General features: G+C 58.8%; 2 protein-coding genes across 19 annotated transcripts; both read right to left on the bottom strand.

The window, feature by feature from the left end:
• Positions 1 to 183: 183 nt before the first annotated feature.
• Positions 184 to 12,088, bottom strand: USP19 (ubiquitin specific peptidase 19). Of its 16 annotated transcripts, none has more exons than XM_007168756.3 (27): positions 11,915 to 12,086; positions 10,143 to 10,405; positions 9,841 to 9,879; positions 9,218 to 9,346; positions 8,998 to 9,131; positions 8,622 to 8,924; positions 8,283 to 8,505; positions 8,002 to 8,158; positions 7,816 to 7,887; positions 7,585 to 7,700; positions 7,262 to 7,482; positions 6,984 to 7,179; positions 6,772 to 6,905; positions 6,504 to 6,662; positions 6,309 to 6,419; positions 5,712 to 5,822; positions 5,526 to 5,627; positions 4,620 to 4,760; positions 4,406 to 4,524; positions 4,050 to 4,187; positions 3,624 to 3,937; positions 3,408 to 3,518; positions 3,103 to 3,319; positions 2,867 to 3,019; positions 2,605 to 2,765; positions 2,345 to 2,523; positions 184 to 676 (listed from the first exon to the last, which is right to left on the bottom strand). In XM_007168756.3, the coding sequence occupies exons 2-27, from the start codon at positions 10,267 to 10,269 to the stop codon at positions 560 to 562; spliced, it is 3,984 nt and encodes a 1,327-aa protein (XP_007168818.2). In that variant the 5' UTR covers positions 10,270 to 10,405; positions 11,915 to 12,086; the 3' UTR covers positions 184 to 559. The 16 variants fall into 16 exon arrangements, with proteins under 16 accessions (XP_007168818.2, XP_028018998.2, XP_057411140.1 ...); XM_028163197.2 differs by having other exon boundaries at positions 7,262 to 7,476; XM_057555157.1 differs by having other exon boundaries at positions 8,622 to 8,921.
• Positions 12,089 to 12,252: 164 nt separating this feature from the next.
• Positions 12,253 to 23,965, bottom strand: LAMB2 (laminin subunit beta 2). 3 transcript variants are annotated; one of them, XM_057555117.1, is made up of 33 exons: positions 23,814 to 23,965; positions 23,635 to 23,720; positions 23,345 to 23,517; positions 23,118 to 23,253; positions 22,963 to 23,036; positions 22,369 to 22,557; positions 22,215 to 22,278; positions 21,778 to 21,980; positions 21,568 to 21,688; positions 21,042 to 21,230; positions 20,660 to 20,839; positions 20,426 to 20,538; positions 20,082 to 20,161; positions 19,860 to 19,992; positions 19,506 to 19,664; positions 19,301 to 19,428; positions 17,423 to 17,555; positions 17,084 to 17,276; positions 16,863 to 17,006; positions 16,385 to 16,634; positions 16,138 to 16,301; positions 15,833 to 16,057; positions 15,529 to 15,746; positions 15,329 to 15,425; positions 14,866 to 15,238; positions 14,582 to 14,766; positions 14,267 to 14,508; positions 13,839 to 14,187; positions 13,301 to 13,508; positions 13,082 to 13,223; positions 12,822 to 12,998; positions 12,571 to 12,730; positions 12,253 to 12,500 (listed from the first exon to the last, which is right to left on the bottom strand). In XM_057555117.1, exons 2-33 carry the CDS (start codon positions 23,717 to 23,719, stop codon positions 12,364 to 12,366), a joined length of 5,424 nt encoding a protein of 1,807 aa, XP_057411100.1. In that variant the 5' UTR covers position 23,720; positions 23,814 to 23,965; the 3' UTR covers positions 12,253 to 12,363. The 3 variants fall into 3 exon arrangements, with proteins under 3 accessions (XP_057411100.1, XP_007168810.2, XP_057411101.1); XM_007168748.3 differs by having other exon boundaries at positions 16,385 to 16,616; XM_057555118.1 differs by lacking the exon at positions 15,833 to 16,057.
• Between the last annotated feature and the right edge of the window lie 363 nt (positions 23,966 to 24,328).

The following is a 24,328-nucleotide window of genomic DNA, read 5'->3' as shown; positions in this document are numbered from 1 at the left end:
AAAGAGCTGATGGCAGTGGGGGCTTCACGACCCAAAGGGCCTGAACTGGAACCTCATCATCTCTCCTCAGACCAGAGCACTTCCAGGGTCTTTAACACACTGACACACACACACTGACACACACACACACACACAGATGTTGGGAAGGGGAGGTAGTCACAGCACCTGGTGTATCACAGTGACTAAGTCTGCTTATTTGTCATTTATTTTTAAAATATATTTAAACAGCAGCAATCACTTCCAAAATGCAAAAAAAAAAAAATTACAATTTTTAGAATAAAATTATAATGTTTATAATGCGAGTCAGAAAGAATTGAAGGTACAACTGAGAATCAAATCACGCAGCACTGGGCATGGCTGGAGAAGCCAAGGCCCACTGGCTGGGGGGTCAAGTTGACAAGAGGTCCCAACCAGTGAGGTTTCCACCCTCAAATTATACCACCCCAACTCCCCATTGACGAAGCCAGTGTTCTCTAGGTTAGAGAAGGAGAAGCGTCAAAGAGCTGGCCCTCTGTGGGGGAATCCCCCAAACCCAGTCCCCCCACCAGCCAGGGACCTGCTAATCGACCTCCTCCATGTTGCTGTAGGTGGGGGCTGGGCGGTCCACAGGGGGGGCGAAGCGTTCAGGGGCTGTCCGCGTGGGGGCCACCTCGGGGGCCTGGCCAGGGCCTAGTCCCTGCAACAGAATATGAGGACAGGGGTTGGGGGCTGCCCAGTATGCCGCCTGGCATCCCGGGGGTGCTGGCTTGGAGCCCTGGCACCCAAGGGAGGGCCCCAAGGCAGGCGCAGACAGCAGCGGCATTGAGACAGAGAGACGAGATCGGCCTGAACAGTCTCGCTTTATTAACACTTTAAATACAGGAAGCTGCTTGGGCAGGGCTAAGCCCCAGGCCAAGGGTAGGAGCAGTAGGACAAACGGACAGACAGCTGGACGGGATACCCACCCTAGGATGCTCTGCCCCTGCAGGAGCCACAGTCCCCACCCTCTCCCCTCAGATGCACACACTGAGGCCCAAGCCCAGAGTTGGTCCCCACCACAGAGGCAGGCATGGCCTGGTGGGCAGGTAGGTAGGCCAGCTCACAGCAGCTGCCTGCAGGTGAGCTCATCTCCAGGGACTCTGGGATACCAGAGGATAGAACACGTTGAGCACGAGGGCCACCAAAGCTGCCACGGTGCCCAGAACAAAGTATCGGAGACAGCCCTCGTCTGGTGTGGTAGGGCCACGTGGCGGGGGGCCCACCCAATCCTGGGGCCCCCAGGGACCCAGGGGCGCAGGCCCCTCGGGTACTGGCTCCTCCTCGGCCTCCAGCTCCTGCCAAATCCGGGAAGCCTACGGTGTGCGGAAACGGCCATCAGCACCCAGGGCGGGGGTGAGGGGATAGGGGGACCCAGTGTCCCCAAGACCCCTGGCCATGACAGTCCCGCCCAAGGTAACCGCCGCTAACCCCCTACATCCCAGGTCAAGCGGCAGAGAGGTGGGCAGGCAGGAGCCAAGTGGGCCATTTGCAGGGTTGTCTAGATGGACAGCACCACAGTGGGTGAATCTTGATAGCATTTTGGCCTCAAGAAGCTCCCCAATCGACATGCAACTTCCCCACGGGGGTGGGGTGGGGGTGGGGGTGGGGGTGAGGGTTAGCTGGTCAGTTTTTTAGCCCAGGCTTCCCACAGAGGAGACTGGCTCATGGAGGACAGAGCTGCCAACCCCAGAGTCATCTCCTGGCTCCCTCCCACCTACATCCAGATCCTGATCACTGTCTGAGTCTGAGCATAGAGGGCTCAAGGGAGGAGAGGACAGCAAGGAGACCAGTCCAGAAAAGAGCTGCGGATGTGCCCACCAACCAGGCCTATGGCATCCCATGTCAGTAAGAGAGACAGAAGATCCCGAAGGCACAGTGGGGACAAAAGCTCACCTCAGAGAGGGTGACGGCCACACTAGGCTATGGCCTGCTGGATAGGCCCTGTCCTGAGTGCACATCAGAACACAGGGACGATCACAAGTGAGGGTCTGTGGGCTAGCATGTGGGGAGTGTGCAGAGGAAAAGTTGGGAGGTGTTAGGTACAGTCTGTTCACACCACTGTACCCAGTGAAATTTGGAGCAGCTACTTGGCCCGTAGCCTATGCACACACCAATGGCAGCGTGTTGCTCTGTGTGTACCTCTGTAAGTGTCCCTGCAGCCTGGGGATCGCTCTGGCTAAGGCTTTGATGTAAAGGAACCCTGTCTGTGACTCTTAAAAATCCCAAGGTTCCAGGGGCCTAGGGCTGTAGGAGAGGAAGCTGTGCCCTACCCCCGCCCATCTGTGAGTTGGGCCCCACTAGCCTGAGCAGCCTCCCCGTGCCTCACCTGGCTGGCAGCAGACTCAGCTGCAGGGCCTAGGTCTGGGTGGTGTTCAGAGTGACCTGCCCGGGGGGGCCTCTCCACAGGAGAGTTCCGCCGGCGGTAGAAGAGTACATAGGCATAACGTGTCACGACCTGGCTCTCGTCTACCGTTGTCACCGTGCTGTCATCAAACAAGCGCCAGCCTATAGCAAGGTGGGAAGAGTGTGAACATACCCTGCACCAACATCCCTACCATCTATCCTGCTGGCTGCGTGTGCCCTCACCCACGTCGCTGCGCTGGCTGCTGCGATCATTGGGCAGGCGCGCACAGGCAGTGTAGTGGCCACCGATCATGCCTCCATAGTGGTTGATGACAGCATACAGGTCATAGCTGGGCAGCTGCTCCTCTTTCTGACCGATACAGAACTTGCTCAGGTCCAGGTTCCTGTGGTACCAGCCAGAGAGAGGTGAGACAGTCAACAGGTGCCCTGGATGCCAACCTTGGCCCCCATGCCCTGACTACAGTCACGAGGGCCCACTGCTCACCGAACAGGGAACTCCACCAAGTCATTGATCTTGTCACGCCAGATGAAACTGCGAAAGGAGAAGCGCTTGAGCTGCACGATGAGCACATTCGGCAGGCGCCACAGCAACAGCTGCTTGGAGGCCTCGCGGTGTTGTTTGCACTGCGGGCAGTACCTGACAGGGGACAGGGGCAGAGTCAAGACCAACAGACCTCCACTCCACTCTTCCCCACTACCTGCCTGCTGCCCTGTCCTCACCAAGCCTCCTCAGGTGCCAGCACCTCAGGCCGCGTGAAGAGGTTCAGACACTGGTCCAGAGTGAAGTGGCCAGCACGGGCAGCCTCACCAGCAGAGCCTGGATCCTCAGCATATTCCAGCTCCTTGGAGGCTACCAACACAAACTCCTGCAGGCGCTCGTTGTTCCGCCAGACTAGAGCCAGGCTGCAGTCATCACCCAGCTCTAGTGGGGTGTCTCCTGGAAACGGGCAGGGAAGGGAATCATGCAGCTGTGGAGAGCAGCCAGCCCAACCCACGCCAGGGGTCCCTCCCACGGCCTCAGACACCTTTGTCCTCTAGCCGCTGCTCTCGGTTGGATGCATCAATTCTATAGATAAAGAACTGGGGTGTGTGGGAATTCATGGCTTCACTTGGGTGTTGGTACCCAGGCACAGCAGCTGTGAAAGAACATGATAATCAGAGCTTTCCTGTCTACCAGAGCCTAAACAAGCTTCCCCCAACCTCCCCTACCCCAGCTCCAGAGCCTTTCACCAGACTTTTACCTTCAGGCCGGGACACCCTCTCACCAGCAGGCAAGGAGCCAACTTCAATGGGCCCACTGGCCAGCATCTCAGAAGAAACTCCACTGGTGCTGGGCACAGGGCCCCGATCAGGGGATGCCCAGTCCCGGGGGACCCCTGTGTCCCCCTCAGCCACAGGGGTCACCAACTGGAGCTCCGGTGGCTGAACAGGGTCCCTGTCATTGTCCCCAGCCTCCAGGGAGCTAGTGGACAGCAGTGTGGCACAGCCAGGGCCCTGGGACTCCAAGGCCATGCGGCCAGGCTGGAAGGGTGGCTGGAACACACTCACAGAGTACCTGGTAACAGGCAGCAAAAGCAAGTAAGAATCCAGACCAACGTGTCCGGCACCTCTGCACTCCACCCCCACCCCCCACCTACCCCACCTTAATCCAAACACTGGGCACTTACCGGGCATAGCCCTCTAGCAGCTGAGCAAGACGGGCATAAGTGAGGCGTGAGGCAGGTACACTGACCAGGAATGGGTAGCCAATGTTCTCAGGGCGGCAGAGGCCCTTATGGTCAGGCCAATGGGTTTTCTGACAGAGCCTGGAGAGAAAGAGGAGGTAAGACTAGGGCCTTAGCCCCACCTCTACACTAGGGCTAGACCAAGGAACTGGGTATGCCAGCCCTGCCTCCCCCAGGGTCTGGTAGAGTGGGGTGGCAGGTAGAGGGCTTAAAATATATGTGCCTTTATGTGGAGAAGAGGTAGGGCAGCAAGTGGAAGGTGGAGAGGAGGGACGGGGGGAGACCACGGGAGTCCTCACTGGTTGCAGTAGCCCACGCGGTAGCAACGGGTACAGCGCTTCAGCTTCTCATCCTCTGACTGCTGCTTCCGCTGGCAGGCTGCACACTTGGAGATGGGGATGCTGGGCACCTGGGGGCGCTAGGGTGGGTCGTCTGCCTCAGTGAGGCCAGGCCAGGCAGGAACGCCCCCCTCCCCCATCAGGGCTCTGTGCCATCAGGTTGGCCCCCACTCACCTGCTGCACCTCTAGCACCACCACCCGCTCCTTAGCCAACTCTGGGGATAGCAGCTCGAAGCAGAGGAGCGTGTCGGAAGGTGACACAGTGTCCAGTGAGTGGGAGGGCAAAAACACACGGTGGAAGCGATTCTTAATCACCTGGGGACAGAGGACACACAGATCCTATGTGAGGACAAGCCCTTTCCCTGGCCCTGCCCCAAAGCACAAGAAGAAGACCTGACCTTGATCTTGGGTCAATGGGGGCAGGGTTGGGGATTGTGGCCCAAAAGAAGTATATGCCTCTGCTGGCCCCAGCCTCAGTGCCCAATGGAATAAGGAGCCTGGTGCATCACAGAGCATGAAAAGACCAGGATTGGGGCAGGTATCAACCATACCAGCTCTCCACACCAAGGGCCTCTACCCTGCTGTCAACCAGTGGGCCCTGTTGAGACTGCGCCATGGTTACTATGGAGGGGCCACATTCAAGGAGGCATCTCCCTACCTCTACCCCCATGAGGTAAAGGACACTACCAGGCAGCAGGCTAGGAACCTTTGGGGAAAACCGGCACACAGATCTGGGAAAACAGGAGGGAGAAGCAGAATGGATGGAGAACGTCTATAGCTGGTGGATGGCTAGTCCTGCAGCTCAAGCTCCTTGTCTGAAGAAGGAAGAGCAGCTGGGGGCCAACAACAAAAGGGGGAATAAATCCAGATGATGGCTGGGAACTAAGGACACCTCAGTTACATAGCCCAAATGCCTGGTTTCAACCATGCCTCAACCAATAGCACCCCACCTGTCTCTGTGCAGTCACATGCACGTTTGTGTGTACACGTACAGATGCTAATGATCGTACACACGTATCTGCGCACTGCAAACACAGACACGTGTCCATGTGCGTAAGAGCCTTGGAAAGACAGACACACCTCAGCCAGACGCAGGTTTTCAGGCTTCACGTGGACACTCTGAGACAGGGAGTCCAACACTTCACTTGCACTGGAGTTCTCCTTGCTGATGCTCACCAGAAACTGTGGTGACAAGAGTACAGGGTCCATGGTGGGAGGTAGGCCAGGGTCTCTGCGAGAGCCCAGCAATACGGGCTGACTCCTCACCTTGACGGGCTTGCTGTGGGGCTCCCGGGCAAAGTAGAATATAGGGAGAACCTTTTGCTTCTGTGGCAAAGGCACCGGCAGGTACAGGAACGGGTCAAAAGTGATGGAGACCTGCAAATGTACAGTTGCCACTGGGTGGCCACAGAGGGAGTGGGGGGCAGGATGCTTGTGCCCTGAGAGCCCAATCCACGCCCTTGGATGGCTCTCAGGGTCTCACAGCCAACCAGCAAATTCTCAGGCTTGACAACACTAGATGCACCAGGAGAACCATTAGGAGAGAACAATCCCTGTTTCTGGTAGTTGAGGCCTTCCTCAGCCAAGCCACTTTAACCATCTGCCCCTCACTTGCACACCTTGTGCCTTTCCAATCTTACCCATCCCCACCCCACCTTACATCACCCAAACATCACTTTTACCTCAGTCAGGAAGCCTACCAAGCCTGACCTCTGCAGCCCACACAGGGCCTAAGGCTTCCCCCTCACCTTCTTTGCCCAAATGTTGCCCTGCAACACCTAAAGATGCACATGCCTCTGACCCCATTCTGACCAGGCTAGATAGGACAAGCTGGGGGTGTCTTTCTAGGAGAGTCCGTCACACCTTTGCGCACACGGGGCACACCAGCTTCGACTTGTACTGGCCCTGGAATAGGTCCACGATGAAAGAGTCATTCCTCATCTTGTGCCGCTGCCAGGCTTCCTCAGCTACCACCTGAAGAGCAGAGTGGTGAGAACAGAAGAGACCTGGGGACTGGGACGTGCATGAGACATGCCCACCTCCGCCCCCAACTCTGACCTCATCAGGTCGCCCATCTGAGTCCACGGTCTCCGTGTAGGGCTTATTCTGAATACGGTTCAAGTCCTCGTGCAGCCCATCCAGCAGGAAAGCCATGAACTCCTGGGCATCGTGCTGTGCATAGCCTGTGAACTGGCTGGCCTTGCTCGCCACAATGGCCTGGAAGCAGGAGCAAGATGTGAGCATGGAGCCCCAGCACCTACCATGCACCCAGCTGGCTGGCCCTTCCCACCCTCTCCAGCCAAGGGTAGGAGTGGCCACAGATCACCTTCAACTTGGAGGGCTGGAAGGCATGATGGGTTCCCTTCCACAGCGCCCGGAGCAGCACAGCAAAGCCGATGGCCAGACGCCCACCAGTCCCCAGTGGGTTGTTGTAGTTGATCTCGGCCTCAAAGGAGCGGTCTAGGGACAGCAACCAAGTAGAGGTGTGAGCAGAGGAAGATATCCCCCATCCCCGGGGCTCCAAGCCCCCGTTCTCACCGTGGAAGAAGTCCCGCAGCTCCCGAGTATTGGATAGAGACTGAATGACGCTGTTCATGAAACAGGTGTTGCCTAGATTGACAAGGCCAGTGAAGCCCGGCAGACACACCTTCTTCTCTTCCTCCTCCTCTTCCTCCACGCTGTCTCCACTCACCGGGCTGTGGGGCATTGGAGGCACCATACATGTGGGCTTGGGCTGTGGGAGTAAGAGCGGCATGAGAGAGCAGCCCTGGGCTCTCCAGCCTTCATCCTTGGCCCTCCCCACCCAGGATTCTCACCGATGCCAGGTGTGGCTCTGGCTTTGGGGCTGCATGCTCCATGGGGGTGCGGGCTACCACACCATCTAGGCCTGTGTCCTCAGATCGAGCCTTGGGTTTCTCCTTCTCCACAGCCCGGGCTTCCTCCTGGCCTGTCAGGGGGTGGGGGGTACCTCCCGGTGGGGTTGAATCCAGAGGGGTTGGACCTGTCGGCACGGCTACCTTTGCACCACCCACTGCACCTTAAAAAGGGGGAATGGTGGGGCTGGTGGTTAGCAGCATGTGGCACAGGGTGGGGGTCTGGGTCATGAGGACTGGGCAATGAAGGGAGCTCGTGTGCAGACCTCGTGCAGCTGGGGCCTCCAGGCCCCCCCAGCGCTGACTCTGCCGCTTACGGAGGCAGATGTCGATACGAGAGGCCGTGAAGCAGAAGGTGCACTGCTCTGGCTCGATCAGGTTCCTGCAGGAAGAGGCTAAACTCAGAAACTTAGGTGGAGGGGATGCAGGGCTAGATGGGTCAGGGGGATGGAGCCCGGGGTGGGACAGGCACAGTGGCGGGGCCGGACACCACCCACCTGAGCTTCACCTGCCAACGGAAGATGGCGTGGGGCCCACAGCCCGGGTGCAGTCTCAGGAAGTTTCCGTCCCTGCAGAGGCAGAGCAGGGGCAGAAGCCAGGAGAAGAGGCAGGAGAAAGAACATGAGACGCAATGTCCTGCCTGAAGCACACTGTCTGCCCTGTGTGTCTGCCCACCCACCCACCTGGTCTGGAAGATAAGCGTGAAGTCCTGCTCGCGGAAAAGCACTCGAGATGTGTCCCTGCAGATTTCCTTCACGTACACGTGCACCACCACTGAGTCCGGCCCCTTCTCATACGAGTCATTCTTGACAAATGCCAGGTTCACCATGGACTCGGGCTCTACGTTGAGACCACATCTCAGCACCACCCAGGACAGGTTCCAGCCTGTTCCTACTCTACTTCCTACCCACCCACCAACCTTGCAACCCAACCTAGAGCTCTGCCTGCCCACCCCCAGCCCCACCTTTACCATCCACCAAGGCTGCAGCATCTGCTGCCACTGCCATCTCCTCTTTGGAACGATCATCTTTCTCAGGGTCTCTGCTCCGAGCCATGACTGGGGACACTGGGTCATTCCTGGGGGCTACTGCCTTCTTTCCTGTCAAAAGTGCTAGATTCTCCTCTGAGCCCAGGAGGCAGGTCTGGGGGTTCAGTGGTGGTACACGGAGCTGTTCCTCAGCCTCAGCCTGTTCATGGCGAGATTATGGGCAGGATCAGCCCTGGGTCTGGCAGGAGGCCCCCCACTGCAGTCCACACCCTTCCCCCTCACCTCCCAACTCCCAAGCAGGCACCCCACTCTCACCTGGGTGGCCGGTTCAGCCAGGAACTGGGGGGCCTCACCTCGGGGTCCAGGGCCATCTCTGGACCCTTCCCCCTCCGGCCCTCTGTGGAGATGCACAGCCCTCTTGGCGCTGGGCCCTGCCTGGGCCCCAGGGCCAGCCCCTGCGCCTACCTCACCACGGCCCTGGGCCCGCTTCTGGTTCCGGGCCTCCTGCTTAGCCCGGCGGGGCTCAGGGCCTGGCTCCAGGGCAACAGGAGACGGCTCCTGCCCATTCTCCTGGCACCGCAGCCCTGGCACCAACTCCTGGGTCCCTAGAGGTTTCTTCTGCCAAAGATACAGCAGTCAGGCCCTGTTAACTACACTGAGTATCCCTACCCTACTCTGCTCTGGAACTTACCAGGAGAGAGGGCCACGTGAGCAGAGGCACCTTCTTGGGCAGTGACAGCTGCAGGAGGCCACCTTTGCGAGCCTGCACTTTGGTGCAAGAACTTTCTATCTCAGCATAGAAAACACCACCCCACTGCCGACCACCTGGCAACAGAGTGGGAGGAGTAAGCTGGGGTAGGGGATATCAAAGGATTCAAGTATACTGCTGGGCTCAAAGCAGATGGACATACCTGGAAGCCGCACCACACAGTCTGTGTCTGTGAAAGCAGCATCTACCTCCTCCAGCCGCAGGGGACCAGCTCCCACACGCAGCTTGACAATCACCTCATCAGCACTCTGCCTCCAATCGAGCAACAACTCTACAGAGGGAGTGTCAAAAAGATTGTGAGGGGGCTTCCCTGGTGGCGCAGTGGTTGGGAATCTGCCTGCCAATGCAGGGGACACGGGTTCGAGCCCTGGTCTGGGAAGATCCCACATGCCGCGGAGCGACTGGGCCCGTGAGCCACAATTACTGAGCCTGCGCGTCTGGAGCCTGTGCTCCGCAACAAGAGAGGCCGCGATGGTGAGAGGCCCGCGCACAGCGATGAAGAGTGGCCCCCACTTGCCGCAACTGGAGAAAGCCCTCACACAGAAACGAAGACCCAACACAGTCATAAATAAATAAATAAATAAATAAAATATTAAAAAAAAAAAAAAAAAAAAAGATTGTGAGGGTCTCCATGAAATTTTGATGGGCGTAAGCAGGTACCAGACACCCAGCCCTAATGCAACTGCTCTAGATAAGGGCTATATGCCCAGTGCCCCCTCCTCTCCCCTAGCACTCTATCATCCAAAAGGCTTATTCATTACTCACCATCTTTGGTCGGCTCCTCCCGAGGAGTGAATGCTGACCCTGACAACAAAGGAAAGAACAGGGAAAGGATGATGGACAGGCAGCCTCCAAGACTCTAACATCCCACCAAACACCATCTTTAGGACTTCAGCCAAGTACCCCAACTTCAAAGCTGAGGCTCTACCCAGCCTGCCATTGATCCTTCTCTCAGCATCAGACCAGGATGGAAAGAACAGCAAAAAAGTCATCTCCCAATCCCCAATCTGTATGCTCAACAGGAAGGGAGGAGGGGAAGGCCACAAGCACTCCGGGAATGCCACTACCACCTCTCCTAGGATCTCCATCCTTGCTCTCCTGGTTTGCTCGATCTTTCTGCTTCTTCTTACTGGTGGCCTCCTCCAGTCCTGGTGGCCCTCTCCTTGGGCCTGTGGTGCTGGCCCCGCCAGACATCTTCAGCCGCTTGGGTGACAGCCAGAGTGCCCCGGGGTCGGCAACGGTGTCTGGGTCAGGGCTACGGCGCTTTCTTCCTGGCCCAGCTATCTTGGCAACTCTTTGTGGACAAATTCTCCAGCAAGGAACTGACAGCCTAACGAGAAGGGGACAAGTGATTACTACCAAGGCCCAAAATTTGCTCCTTGGTTAGACTCAGGGCTCAGCAACCTGGGACACTTCTAAGCCTACGGAGCAATCTCTCTCTACTACCTGACGTAGCCCTGGATACTCTCAGACTATTCCTAAGGGGGAATAAATAATGCAAGTAGAGGCAACCACTTCTGGCTGAGCCTCCTAGATGCCTGCCATACAGACGCACAAAGAGAGAAGCCTCACTGAGGAGGTGTCAGTTCAAGGCAGCCACGGCCTGGGACCAGGCTCCTCCAATCCGGAGAGGAGCCATAGCTCCAGCCCACAGGGCTGGCGCTCTGAGCAGGGTGCTCACTTTTCCTTCACTCTCACTGGCTGCTTAGGCACCACCCGAGAAGTAGGAGGAAGGCAGGAAAGGAGGAGACAGACAATTAAACAGCAGGAGGACCAGGCTCTGTGGCTGAAAACAGGCCCAGCCCAGGTGCTACCACTGCCCAGGCATCATCTTGAGGTTAAGGAGCCCCACCTGCCACCTGCCAGTTCCCACCTTCCTCTGAACCTGCTTCTGTGCACTGCTTCGTTTTTGTTTTTGTTTTTGTTTTCTTACATCTGGAGAGATTCCTCTCTCCAGCTGCTCTCCTATGCAAAGAGGGGCCTGCAAAAGCTAAGGTGAAAAGGGTATTCACATGTCACATTTCCCTTTCAGCAGCATCTCTGCCTCAGGGTGGGCATGCAGTCTGAGACTGAAACAGACATTATCCCCTTCCTTCCCATGTCCACCCCCTCATCAGCTCTTAGCCAGTTTCTCACAGACCCACCAGTGGATTCTGGGCTGTTTCTCCATCCAAAATAAAACTCTCAAAACTGAGATAAGGGTGGGGATGAACGAACCATGGATCCAGGACCCCTGGCAGTCTCAAGCATGGCCTGAGACAGTAGTAGGACAGATAGTGACTAGTCTGTGTTCCCCAGAGTGTGTGGGTGTGGGGAGCGGAGGTTTGGCGGGGGACGGGGGGATTCTTCTACGGGTCAGATGTGGGACTGGTGCGCTGGATCTTCAGTGACGACAGGTCCAGAATCGAGGGGTGGACATCTGCCGCCTCTTTGCTCCCAGGCCCCAGCTGAAGGTCGCGTCCCTACCCTCTCCTCCTGGGACGCTGAGGAGGGAAAGGGGCTGCCTAGAGACCCAAGGTGGCCTAATACGGCCGCGCGGGGTTACTGACCACAGACCAGCGCCCCGGCCGGGCTGCGACCCAGCTCCAGCCTCCGAACCCTGGGCCCGCCACCACCTCCTCCAGGAAGCCGCCCTCGCTCGCCGCCAGCCCTCTCCGAGACGGCAGGCCGGCCACAGGCTTTAGTGTAACGGCCCCGCCTGCATCAGTGGGCCCGGCACGCCGCAGGGCTCGAGGGGTGGACACTGGTACGGCCCGTGACCTTGAACAGGTCGCCCCAGGCCCGCGTCTCGGCCTCCCCGCTCCGGCGAGACAGGCGAGCAGCAGCCAGCCCCACTCACCGAGCGAGGCCACTTCAGCCAGCCCTCTTCGGGCCCTGGCAACCCGCTCTCGGTTCCGGTTCCGGCGTCAGGTCGGTTCCGGTTCCGGCGCGCCCCTCCCCCGTCCCGGCGCCGCCACCACCGCCTCAGCTGCTTGTTTTGTTTCCACTTCCAGTTACGGCCGCGGGTGCCTGAACGCAGAGCTGGTGACGCACTTCCGTTGGGAGCAGGTCCGGGGCGGGCCGAACGGAGGAGGCGGGGCTATGGTGCCTTGGCCTCGGTGGGGCCCTGTTGGTGGCAGCTTCTAGGTTCCGCCCAGAGACTCCGCCCTCCCCAAATCAGAGTCGAGACCACACAAGGGGCATTCACACTAGTTTATTGGGGGACTTGCCAGGCTGGGGACTGTTCCATGCACAGGCAGTAATGCGTGCGGGGCGAGGCTGGGGACTGGGGTAGGCCTCGGGTAGGGGTCACTGGCAGGTGTTGTAGATCTGGACCTGCAAGTTGATGGCTTGAAGCACACTGCGCATCCTGGCCTCCAGCCCATCCAGCTGAGCCGCTTTGCCTTCCAGCGCCCGCTCGTTCTCCTCATAAGTGCCTTCCAGCTCTAGGAGAGACAGGTCTCAGATGAAGGGTCCTTCTCCCAGAGTCCCACATCTCTGGCGTCCCATCCTCACCTTGCAGCCGCTGCAGCTTGTCTTGAGCAGCCTGCAACAAGCCGCGAGCCTCATCCCGCAGTTGTTCTGCCCGTGCCTGCGCAGCCAGCACACCCTGGGCCTTGCGCTCAGCCAGGGCCCTCACTGTCTGGTACTGGTCACCTAGTGGGCCCTTCAGCAGCTGCGGATATAGAGGTCCGGGGCAGGGTGGTGGCCCAGTGGAGGCCCAGCCTCTACCCCCACCCCTTCCAACTGGCTCTGCCTCAACCCACCTGTTCAGCTTCCCGGGCACGACCCTGGGCACTGCCAGCTGTTTCTTCAGCACTAGAGGCTGCCAGGCTAGTCCCTGCTCGCTTCAATTTCAGAGCCTCCAAGAGACCATCCAATTGCTGAGCCCGCTCACCTGCAGAGCTCAATGCCTTCTCTGTACCTGCCATCCTCTCCTGCACCTGCCACGGGTGGGCCTAGGGTTAAACAGGTTTATGCAGCATGCTCATAACCTTGCCCCACTGATGTCCCAGGGAGACCACACCTGGTGCAGGGTCTGCTCTGTGTCCTGTGTGTCAACCACTGCCCCCTGGATGGCACCCTGAGCAGCACCCTGTGCCCGCTGGGCCTCCTCCAGCGCTGCCTGTACTGTCTCTGCCTTCTGTTTCTCACCCTCAGCCCAGCTCCTGGAGAAGAGAGGGAATCAGGGCCTGCAAGTATCAGAACCAGGTGTCAAGGATGGGGTCCAAGGTTGGGGTCAGACCGTGCCCGCTGTGCATCCTTCAGTAGCTGCTCTGCCCGATGCACGTCTCCCACAGTACGCGCCAGGATCGTGTCCACGTCTGCCAGGCTCCGGACCCGCTCTGCAATCTCGCCCGCCAAGTGTCGGATCTGCTCAGGTGACGCTGGGATGGAGAGCTCTAGCACCCGGGTGGCCACCATCTCAATGCTATCAGGATCAGCCCCCTCCTCTATGGGGACACAGGCAAGGGCTTAAGGACACAGATTCCCCAGCACGGGCATGGGGACACAGTCTTGGGGTATGGACTCAGGGACCACACATGGGGTATGGATTTGCTAATAGGCATAAGGATGTAACCACAATGACAGGGACTATACAAGGGACATAGATTCAGGGTCGTGGACTTGGGGACTACATATGGGCACGGGCTCAGGGTCCAGACACCCTGAGCCCTTGCCCATCTGTGGTCACAAACACAGGTACAGTACAGGCCCTGACCCAAGTATGAACACAGACACGGGGGAAACACCACATGGCCTGGGCCACAAGGGAGGCTCACGGCTGAGGAAGTCCTTCACACTCTGGATAAGTTCCCGCAGTTCCTGGTTGGCCTGTTCCACCTGTCCCCTGGAAGCATTAGCCTTGTCCAGGGCTGCCTGGGCCCGCTGCTGTGCCTCGCCTGCCTGCCGACGGGTCTCAGCTACCTGGCTGAGGATGCCACCACCTTCTGCCAATGCCCGCTGCAGTTCTGCCTGTGTGTGGCGGGCCCGACCCAGCGCCAGATCCGCCATGGCTGCTGCCCCACTGCAGCTGAGGCCCCCACAACGGGGCTGCCCATCCTCGTCCCGACAGCCGGCACCCCCGCAAGGGCTCGTAGCACAGGGTGCATCTCCCGGGGACCCACACACCTGCCAGGCACAGAACAAGTCAGGGCCTGGGGGAAGGAACAGCCACACCCATATGTCCCACCCGACACTTGTGCCTCACCAGTTCATTTATGCCTGTCAGGCTCAGGGCACGGGTACGGGCAGAGAGCTCGCCCAGTGCCTGCTGGTTGGCCATGTGCTTGCGGTTGAAGTCCTTCCTCCGGGCACCCATCAGCACCTCTGTCCGGTGCCGTGTGCCTGCTGAGTTGCTCACAGGGCTGGGCACTGTTAGGGCTGACATGTTGGCACGACGTTCTGCCTCTGCAGACAGGCTGTGGGCATGGCGGATGCTGTCATAGGCACCTAAGTCGGGCAAAGGCAGGCAGTCAGCTGAAGATCAACCCTGATCCACACGCCTAGTTGGCCAACAACTCACCCAGGAAGTTTGAATGCTTGAGCAGGTCCAGATGCTGGTCAAGCTGCCGCAGTGTGAGATTAAGTGCAAGCCCGTCTCGCTCTAGACTGCTTAGTGCATGGTTGGCATTGAAATTCTCGTCCTGCACATCTGTGAGCTCTGCTTCCAGCTGGGTCAGGTGCTCAGTGGCCTCCCCAATTTCATGCCTGCATGAGGTGATGGAGAGATGTTATTTATAGAGACTTCAGCCCTAATGCATCGGGCCTCTGCCCCATCCCACCATGTATCCTCAGGCCCGTCCGCACCGCAACTCCTCTGTGGCCTCCACGAGCTGTGCAGTGGAGGCAGCTGAGGCGTTACGGGCACCCACAATCCCCTGCACAGTGCCCAGCTTCTCCTGCATTTGCCAGAAGCTGCTCTCAAAGGCACCCAGCACACCCGTCTGCTGCAGCTCCTGCGCCCACTGCTCCAGGCGCCGTGTACGAGCAGCCAGGTCCTGTACCACACGGTCCCAGTCTCCAAAGCACGCGTGGCAGGGGTGGCAGGCAGGAAAGACACCCGAGAAGCCACGGGCACACTGGTCACAGCGCACGCCAGACATGCCCAGGCGGCAGCTGCAGTGGCCTGTGGAACGGTGACACTGAGGTGTGTCTATCCCACGCGGGTCACAATCACAGGCTGCAGGAAAAGGGCAGACCACAGAGTTAGGGTGCCAGCGGGGCATCCTGGGAAGTCCCCCATCCACCCTGGCCCCACGAGCCCCCTTACCGCGGCACTGCAACCCAGGGTCTCCCCAGTGGAGCTCCTGGCACTCAGAACAGGTTCGCCCACCGAAGCCAGCACGGCAGTGGCACTGTCCTGTGAACTAGAGTGGGAACAGGGCAGAAGTCAGTCAGAGGCTGAACCCTCAAGACGTGAGGCAGGCAGCTGGCCCCATCTCCCCAGGGATCCACAGGAAGGTCCCATACCTCATTGCAGGTGGGGCCTCTGGCTCGGCTTGGGTGGCAGGCACAGGGCTGGCAGCCATGGCCACTGGTAAGGTTCCAGAAGTTGGGGGCACAGCGGTCACAGCTAGGGCCCTGGACATTGGGGAGGCATGGGCACTGCCCACTGCTTGGGTCACAGTTGCACCGGTCAGTGGATGGGCACTGCTGGGGATCTGTGCCCAGCAGGTTGCAGGTACAGCCTATGCCAGCCAAGATGAGCACACTGGTTAAGGGGAGCTGGAGCAGGGAGCCCCACCTCAGCCATCCCCTCCATACCCACACTCACGGTGACAGCTCTGTCGGGCAGCCTGCCCATGGAAGCCAGGCTTGCAGTGGGCACAGTGCGGCCCCTCTGTGTGGTGTAAGCAGCGCAGGCATTGCCCCGAGTGGGGGTCACAGGCATCAGGGTCCATGGGGTCAATGTTACCACTGCATTCGCATGGTTGGCACTGGCCGCCTGGCCTTGATGGGTCCCCAAAGTGCCCAGGGGCACAAGCTTCGCACCGCAGCCCTGCCCACGGTCAGGGGAAGGCGTGAGTGCTCAGCCTAGCTGCCCCACCCTGATCCCACGCCTGTACCTTACCCGCTCACCTGTATAGCCTGCCCTGCAGTGGCACACGATCTGCTGGGAGTACCCATCCCGATGGCAAGAAGTAGCAAAGTGCCGCAGGCTCCCGGGGCCTTCAGGGCAGGGACAGGGCCGGCACTGGCCCCCATATGGCAGCCGTGGGTCCCCGTGGAAGCCAGCAATGCACCTGCAGGGAGAAGGAGGAAGAGCTGTGTCATCCCTGAGCAGCCCGCCCACCCACCAGCTCACTCATAGCTGCTTCAGGCTCACCTTTCACAGTGCTCACCCCCTGTGTGGTCACGGCAGCCCAGGCAAGCGCCTGTGTGAGGGTCACATTCGTCTGCATGCCCGTTGCAGACACACGGCCGGCAGTTAGGGAATCCCCACTGGCCACGCTGGCAGCGGTCGCAGCGAAGCCCAAATGCACCAGTTCGGCAGGGGCATTGCCCATTGGTTGCTTCACACAGGCCGCTGAGTGCCCCCTCAGGGCTGCACTGGCAGGCTGGGGGCAAGGCAGAGGCTGAGCCAGGGAGAGGGTTTGAGGGGAGTTTGGGTGAGGTCACGGTAGAAGGTCAGGGAATGGAAGAGAACTGCAAGTGACCAGGGCTGAGAGTATGGGGTCCAAAGCAGAGTTGGAAGAAGGAAGAAGCAGAGCCAGAGGAAGGAGGGAGAACAGTAGTGGCAGCGGGGCAGAGGTGGGGGCGATGTGTAGAGAGAAGAACAGGGGGACAAAGGGGCAGGTGAATACCTTGACAGCCTGTGGGGCCAAAGCCATAGTAGCCAGGGGCACAGAGGTCACAGTGGCGCCCAACCACTGCAGATTTGCACAGGCACTGACCGCCATGGGGGTTGCACTCAGAGCTCAGTGAGCCCTGGGGGTCACACTGACAGGCTGTGGGGAGAGGGGACAGGGCAGGTCAAGCTGAGCCCACACACCTCCGCCCCACCAGCCAAACCACAGACACTCACGCAGGGCTCCATTGTAGACCAGTGTGGACAGGCTGATGAGGAGGGGGGCGCAGGCCTCAGAGGGAGGGGTCTTGCTGGGCACCAGACCCTCCTCATGGCAGCGGTAGTGTTCAAAGGTGGCACGGCGCTCCAGAGAAGCTTCATCACCCCCACTAAACATCTCCAGCACCAGGACACGGGGCAGCAGCACCAGCTTAAGAGATGAGCAAGGAAGAATGAAGTTCAGACCCAGGACCATGTTGGAACTGCCAGGACACTAAGCTTAGCACTGCCACCACTACAGGACCCATCCCACAGGCCCTGCCATCTTGGTTGGTGTGGGAAGAGGGAACTGTTCACCGAGTCAATGAGTAGGCTGGGTCCAGAATAGGGGGCCTCAGGCTGGGCACCTCCTCCTGTTCGCACCAGCTTGAGATGCAGCTTGTAGGAGATGCCAGGCTCAAGGCAGACAGGTCTGGGAAACACCATGTACCTGAGGTAGGCGAGGACAGGTATGGGGTCACCCAGGGTTCGCGTATCCATCATCTTGGACCTCCCCACCCCACACACAGCAACCAAATCATTGGCCAAGAAAGATACTAGGGCTGGGCCAGGCCAAAAACAGCTGGACAGCCTGACGGAGAATCTCTACAGAAGATTCCCATAAATGTGCCTTCACTGGAATCATCACCTGTGCAGACAGTCTTGCTGAAAACACTCCATACAGCCTTGCAACCCCAGAGCATTTCGCTGGCACAAATGCTTCCCAATTTTCCCTCAATGCCCTTTTTATGCTTCCTCCAACCTCGACATCCAGCCTCCAATCGCGGCTCCTCTTCACCAAGACTGCATCACCTCCCCTCACCCCAGGTCATTCCCATCAGCCTGCAAACCCATACTAGGGTTCTTTTATCCCCACTGAAAAAAATCTTTGCTCAAGATTCGAGTCTCTCCCTGGCTGCTGCTTTGTCTTTGCTCTCCTGACCAACAAACCCCTAAAATTTAACTGTAGTCACTGCCTCCACTCTCTAGCCTCCCACTCCAGAGGAGCTTTTGCCCCCGCCAGCATGCCATATAGTCAGCCTGTTCCAAGGTCACCAGTGACCTCCATTTGGCCAAACCCAGCGGCCACTCCTGTATTCTTATCTGCTCCAGCGTCCAGCAGCATGCAGTGAGATCAGTGCGCCTTCCTTCCTGAGATGCTCTTCTCTTGGCTTCTGGGATCTTGTCCAGACTCCTGATTTCTCCCCATCCCCCAGCTACTCCCTCTCTACTGGGCTCTAACACTAGAGTACCCCAAAGCTTGGTTCTGCTCCTCTTTCCTTTCTCTGGTCATTTAATCTAGATCCACCTCTTTAGGGACAAGTCCCAAACTTACATCTCCAAGCTGAGCCCTCCAGTAATTCCAGACACAGAAATCCAACCACCCACTGGCCTTGTCCCCCATGTCTAAGCATCTCAGAACTGCTCCTTCCTATGTCGCCATCTCAGCGAAGAGCACATGCCATCCAGATGCCCAAGCCCAAAACCCTAGAGTCACCTTTCCACTTTTTCTCCCTTTCCTAAGCCATCAGCTCCTCCACTGGAACCCTCTGGAAACTTCCTTTTCTCGCCACCTCAACTGCTACACCTGTGTCCAGCCCACTGTCACTCAGCTAACTCAACAGCTGCCAGCAGATCTCCCAGCTTCCACCTTGGCCCTTTAGGTCTATTCTCCTCTCAGAAACTAGAGGAGTCTTTGCTAAACATAAGTCACAGTTGGCAAAATGTCTATTATGGGTACAGCCAGGTTCATTATGCTATTCTCTGCTACTATGTATTTTTATTTTTACATGATAAAAAGTTAAGAAGAAAGTGATGAAAAAAGATACATGAAACAAATACTACCCAAAATATAATAAAGCCTTAGTCAGACCAGTTACATCCCCACTCAGAGTACTCTGACACCCTCCCTTCCCCCCAAGGGCACTACCTATCCTGACAATCAATGGACTCCCCTTATTTCCCGCCTTGGCCTCTGGAACTTAGACCCCTGAAGGAGCAGGTCTTGTTCTGTCTACTTCCTTCCTCTGACCAGTGCCATGCCCAGCAGCAGCTGGCAAACAGTACGCAGGAGGAGGAGGCACTTGAAGGAAGGAACAGATGAATGAGCAGGGGGGTCTTCCAAGTGCCCTGCAGGGAGCTTAGGGCTGACCCGCAACCCCCCACAGTTGTAGGTGCTACCATTAGTGTCCTCACCTGGTGCCTGGTCGCAGAGTCCCTGGGATGTGATCATCCTTGGGCAGCACGTGCCCACATGGGCTGTGGGCAGATACAGGCCCTGGGCGCTGCACAGTCAGTTCCATCTCTGCCCATTGCTCAGGTACCTGGGAGAATGGGGTGATGGAGGAGATGCTCCCACACCCAGAGGGTCAGCTCTGGGTTAGGTGTCACAAGGTCTGACCTGGGGCTCCAAGCGCAGTAGCAGGTCATAGTCCATGGCTCTTGGTACAGAGGCCACCAGGAACTCCAGTGCCTGGCCTTCCCGCAGCCTAACAAAGCCTGGGCCAGTCCAAGATGGAATCCCCCCAGGGGTCACCAGGCGCGCCACCACATCAGGTACCTGGGAAGCAATGCAGCTGGGGGTGCGGGCTCAGGCAAGGCACTGCCTCTTTTGCCACAGCCTGTCCCCAAACCCCAGCTCTCTGTTGAGGCCCTGCCCGAGGCGGACACCCTCCCTACACCAGGCACCACCCATAACCCTGCCTCTCCAGCCATAGTACCACCCATGCCCTGTCCTTCAACAGTGCCCCCCTACCTGCCCCTGGGCTTCCTCAGCCTCCCAAGTTAGGTGGTCAAGGAAGGGCCGGAAGTAACCAGGCTGCACCTGCTCACAGCGTCGCCCCACCATGTTCTGGCGGCAGCGGCACTGACCTGTGGCCTCGTTGCACCTGGGGAACACATGGTTACTCAAGAAGGATCCCCTTTCCCGCCCAGGATCTTTTCCCACCCCTCCCAGGGCCCCTTATACAGTACTCACTGGGGATCCAGGGCACCACCGACATCGCAGGAACATGGACGGCAGCCAAGTAGGTCGTGGCTCAGGCCCCAGTGGCCAGGCTGGGGGAGAAGAGGTTGCTGAGGGCCAGAAATAGACCCCCCTCTCTGCCCAACAGGGAATCCAGTGATGGCTCTCAGCCTCTACCACCCCTTGGGGAAAGCATGGCCCCCGACCACTGGCTCCCACCCTTGACCTCCCAGACCTGAGGCCTCTCAACCAGGATCGGACCCAAAGCCCTCAGCGCCCACCCAGTGGGGCAGGGACACCACTCCCAGCCTTATCCTCTGAGGATAAGTGCAGAACTCCAGCCCCTCCAGTCGCACCAAGCAGCGGTTGCAGCCACGTCCAGTCACTAGACGCTTGCAGAAACAGGCTCCACTGTTGCGGTCACAAGGGGTGCCCCCCGGCACTGTGCCCCGTGTATCACACTGACATTCTGCGGAGAAGGAGACCCATCAGCACTTTGGGGAGCTGGGGCAGTGCTCGTGTCCAGTTGGGTCCAGAGTAAGAGGTCAAGGGTTAAGGTCAACACAGGAGTTAGGACAGGAAGCACATACGCTGGCAGCCTAGAGGGTCACCGGCACTGAGCCCAAAGAAGCCATCACGGCACCGCTGGCAGCGAGAGCCCACCACATGTTCTTTGCAGCGACACTGGCCCGAGACCAGCCCCAGTGCAGGATCATCATGGGGATCACAGCGACCACCGTCTTGGGAACCCATGGGGTCACAGTCACAGGCTGAGAGCACAGAGAAGTGCAGGGTTACCCTATGCCAGCTAGCCCAGCACCAGTCATCTCTCAAGCCCCCACCCTAGATTCCCAGTCTGGCTCCACCCTCCATCCCCCCACCCCAAATCCCTGCAACCTGGACAGCAGTCTGGCACTTCAGCTCATACCCCAGGATCAGCCTTCCCTCTCCCATGTCCAATTCCAGCCTTACAGCGGCACACGGCTGGGTCTCGCAGGTCCTTGGTTGGGTCACGGTAGAAGAAGGGTCGGCAGAGCTCACACTGGCGCCCAGCTGTGTTGTGCTGACACCCATCACACACACCTCCACTCACGTTGCCAGATGCCAGGTATATGGCCATGTCGAAGTGGCAGCTGTAGGTATGCCCGTGGCACTCACACTCTTGGGAGAGGGGAGGGAAGAGCAGGGCAAAGGGCACTTGAGGGACCATGTCCTGAGGGTAAGGGGCTTAGGGGCCCCCAGTGCCACCTTAGGTCCCTGCCACAGGCCAGAATTTGTGGGTGGGGGTTCAGGGACTTTAAGGCTTCAGCATCATTCTGGGCCCCTAACCAGAGCAGACTGTGGCAGAGGGTTGAGGGAGTCCCCAGGGGCATCAAGACCAGGATACCCTTCAGGCACAGCCTAGGTGTTAGGGGCTTAACCAACCAGCTCTAGGTTCTGCCCAGGGCACAGCCAGGCCACAGAGTCCTGGGGCTATGAGGGCCGGGGTCTCACTCACTCCTGCAGGCATGACTGTGGCCGTCCTCAGCCGGATGCCAGGGCAGATCATGATAGAAATCCTGACACTGCTCACAGTTGAAGCCACGAGTGTTGTGTTTGCAGATGCAGGCCCCATGAACCTAGCAGGGTGGGTAGGCAAGTGGTCAGCACTGTCCAGCCATGCCTGCCCCTTCCACCAGCCCTACTCCAGCCAGCTGAAGACCCTCACCATGCCCTCAGCATGGGCTGGTGCCCCTGGGGCGGGTGCACACTGTGAGGCGTGTCCATAGCAGAAGCAGTTGCCACGCACAACCAGCTCGTACAGGGCATAATAGTACTTCTCGCGGATCTCCCGCCGTGGGTCAAGCAGGTTGTCCCCAAGCGTGTGTAGCCGTGTCAGGTTCACCCGTAGGTTGGTGATCTTTAGCAAATCTAAGTTGGGGAGAGGGGTTGGGGGCCAGCTGTCCAGGCAGGCTCTTGCTGCCCCATGCCCACCCAGGAGCTGAAGCTGCCAAGGTCACCTTGGGAGACCGCCTGTCTACAGCTGTATGAGCTAAATTGGACTTGGCACCTGCCCTAGGAAGCACCCAGAATAGCTACTGAGGCCCCAGATAGTCACCAGCCAGACGCTGGGACTGCGCCAGCCTCAAAGAATGGAACACTCACTCTGGATCCATGGGCTATAGGGGTCTGGAATAGGGATTGCAGGGTCCAGCACACGATAGATGACCTGGGAGGGCATAGAGTCATTAGAGACACTGGACCTGCCTTATGCCCATCGTGCCCCCTTTCTGCCCCAAGCCCAGATCCCAGCCCTCACCTCGCCTTCAGTGGATGGCTCAATCTCCGAATAGCGTGACTCACAGACTACGTCATCCCAGTGCCGTGGTGGGGCCAGTGGGACTCCTGGGAAGTCAGCCCCACAGTCATAGGAGAAATATCTGTACACGTGCCAGGTGCGTCCAAAGTCTGCTGAGCGCTCCACCAGCATGGCAGCAGGGCGAAACGTCTGGGTGGGGAGCATGGCTGATCAGTGGGCACTAGGACCCAAGTCCAGCCCAGGCCCATCAAGAGCCCTGCCCAGCTGGGGTCTGCCCTCAAGCAGCTCACAGACAGGTGGAGGTGACCAGGGGAAGCCAAGCAAGGATCAGGAAGGGAAGCCACCTCTAGTGGGGAGACTCAGCGGTCACGGGGCCCAGGGAGGCAGCGCCTGACCCAGCCTGGGATTGAGGCAGCGTGTACAAAGGCCTGGAGGGGGGAGGCAACAGAAGGTGTGGGAGGTGAAAGAGCCTCCCATCCAGCCAGGGCACAGCATATGAGCACAGGGAGGCTGGGCTGAAGAGCTGGGACTCTGTTCAGGGGCAATGGGGAGCCAAGCAGGGTGCTTCAAGCAGGCTCCCAGACACACGGGCACCTTGAAGGTCATAATGAGGTGCGTGAAATGGAACTCAGCCTCCAAGTCCAGCTGGATGGTGACCACGGGGACACCTGGGGCAGGAGTCGGAGGTCAGGGACTTGAGGCTACTTGGTAGACAGCCCTGCTCACCCATACCTCACCCACAGCCTCACCATTCTCTGACTGCCACCAGGCTGCCCGGCGCTGTGGTGCGAAGCTGGTAACTACATTCTGGATGCGATGGCTGTTTGGGTTGTCTCTAGCAGAGAAGGGGCGCCGGGAGTCACACAGGAAGCATTTCTTCTCGTCCTGGGTCGGGTCAGGGTCAGGGTCAGCGTTAGTGCCTCAGCCAGTGCCAGCACCACCCTGACTCAGCCCCCCACCTCAACTCCAACCACACCTGCAGGTGACTGACGATGCAGTAGGGCTGGGGCCCGTGCAAGCCACAGGTGGATGAGGCGGTCAGTCTGTCAGCACGGCCCACCAGCAGGTCCCCTGTGGCGGGGTAGCAGCTTCCCCGCGAACAGCCTGGCACATCCGGGGCCGAGGCCTGGGCCAGGGCGGTGGCCAGCACTGGGAACAGGGCGTCAGCTGGTTCTGCTGCGCTCCCACCCTGTAGCCCCAGAGCCAGCTACCCCAGGACCCACCATCACATCCCGCAACCCCCAGGCCTTCACCAGGCCCTCTCACCACTCAGCAGCAGGCCCAGTAGAAGCTGCCAGGACCCAGGCTGTCCCCGCAGGTCCCTCCCTTGTTCCCCTGCGGCCCGCTCCATCCTGAAGAGGAGAGGAATCAGGATGAGGGGGGGATGAGATGTCTGGGGCCCATGCCCATCTATCTCCTCCCTTGGGGTCCCGTGTTGACTCTGCCTGTGTGGGTCGTTGGCCGATTCCCCACTCGGTCCTCTGTCTGTCCAGCGGTCCCTCCACTAGCTCGGAGTCCGGCGACTTTGAGCAAAGTTGGGAAGTATGGCAGGAAGCAAAGCACGGAGCGGATCTCGGGCAGGAGCACAACATCGTGCAGAAACCCCCACCTCTCTGGAAACGACCCTCACTCTAGAAACTAGACACAGGCTGGCTCACCTGCAAATCTTTATTGTGCCCCCATGCCCAGGTCTGCACAGAGCCAGGGGAACACAGGGTTTTGGGCCCTTAGGCCACTGTAGTTAGGAGACACACCAAGCAGGGGCTATGGCATAAGCAAAGGAGAGGAGTCTAATCTTTGAGACCTCAAGTGGCCCATGGAAACTAGCCTTTGTCCCCAGTGTCGTTGGTGCTGTGGAAGTCACCATCAATTAGGCTTTTCAGTCCCAGGGCTCCAGCATCAGTGGGGAGGTGGAAGGGTGCACTCAGGGTGTCAAGCTCCCCTATTCAGGGATGTGGGA

The sequence above is a fragment of the Balaenoptera acutorostrata genome, chromosome 10 (assembly GCF_949987535.1).
Source record: "Balaenoptera acutorostrata chromosome 10, mBalAcu1.1, whole genome shotgun sequence".
NCBI classification, from domain to species: domain Eukaryota; kingdom Metazoa; phylum Chordata; class Mammalia; order Artiodactyla; family Balaenopteridae; genus Balaenoptera; species Balaenoptera acutorostrata.
Note: the sequence above shows the minus strand (reverse complement) of the source record. Positions and strands in the feature narration are given on the sequence as shown.

Bases quoted from the DNA above. Each gene is read 5' to 3' on its own strand.
- USP19 (XM_007168749.3), bottom strand. From the start codon at position 10,269: ATGTCTGGCGGGGCCAGCACCACAGGCCCAAGGAGAGGGCCACCAGGA. The intron at 8,506-8,621 runs GTGAGAGTGGGG...CGCCATGAACAG, and splicing joins TGGCTGAACCGGCCACCCAG to GCTGAGGCTGAGGAACAGCT. The intron at 5,823-6,308 runs GTGTGACGGACT...GTACATTTGCAG, and splicing joins TGTGCCCCGTGTGCGCAAAG to GTCTCCATCACTTTTGACCC.
- LAMB2 (XM_057555117.1), bottom strand. From the start codon at position 23,719: ATGGAGCGGGCCGCAGGGGAACAAGGGAGGGACCTGCGGGGACAGCCT. The intron at 22,279-22,368 runs GTGAGGGCTGGG...ATGCCCTCCCAG, and splicing joins AGCCATCCACTGAAGGCGAG to GTCATCTATCGTGTGCTGGA. The intron at 13,509-13,838 runs GTGAGCCTCCCT...GTGTCCCCATAG, and splicing joins TGTGAAGGACTTCCTCAGCC to AGGAGGGGGCTGATCCTGAT.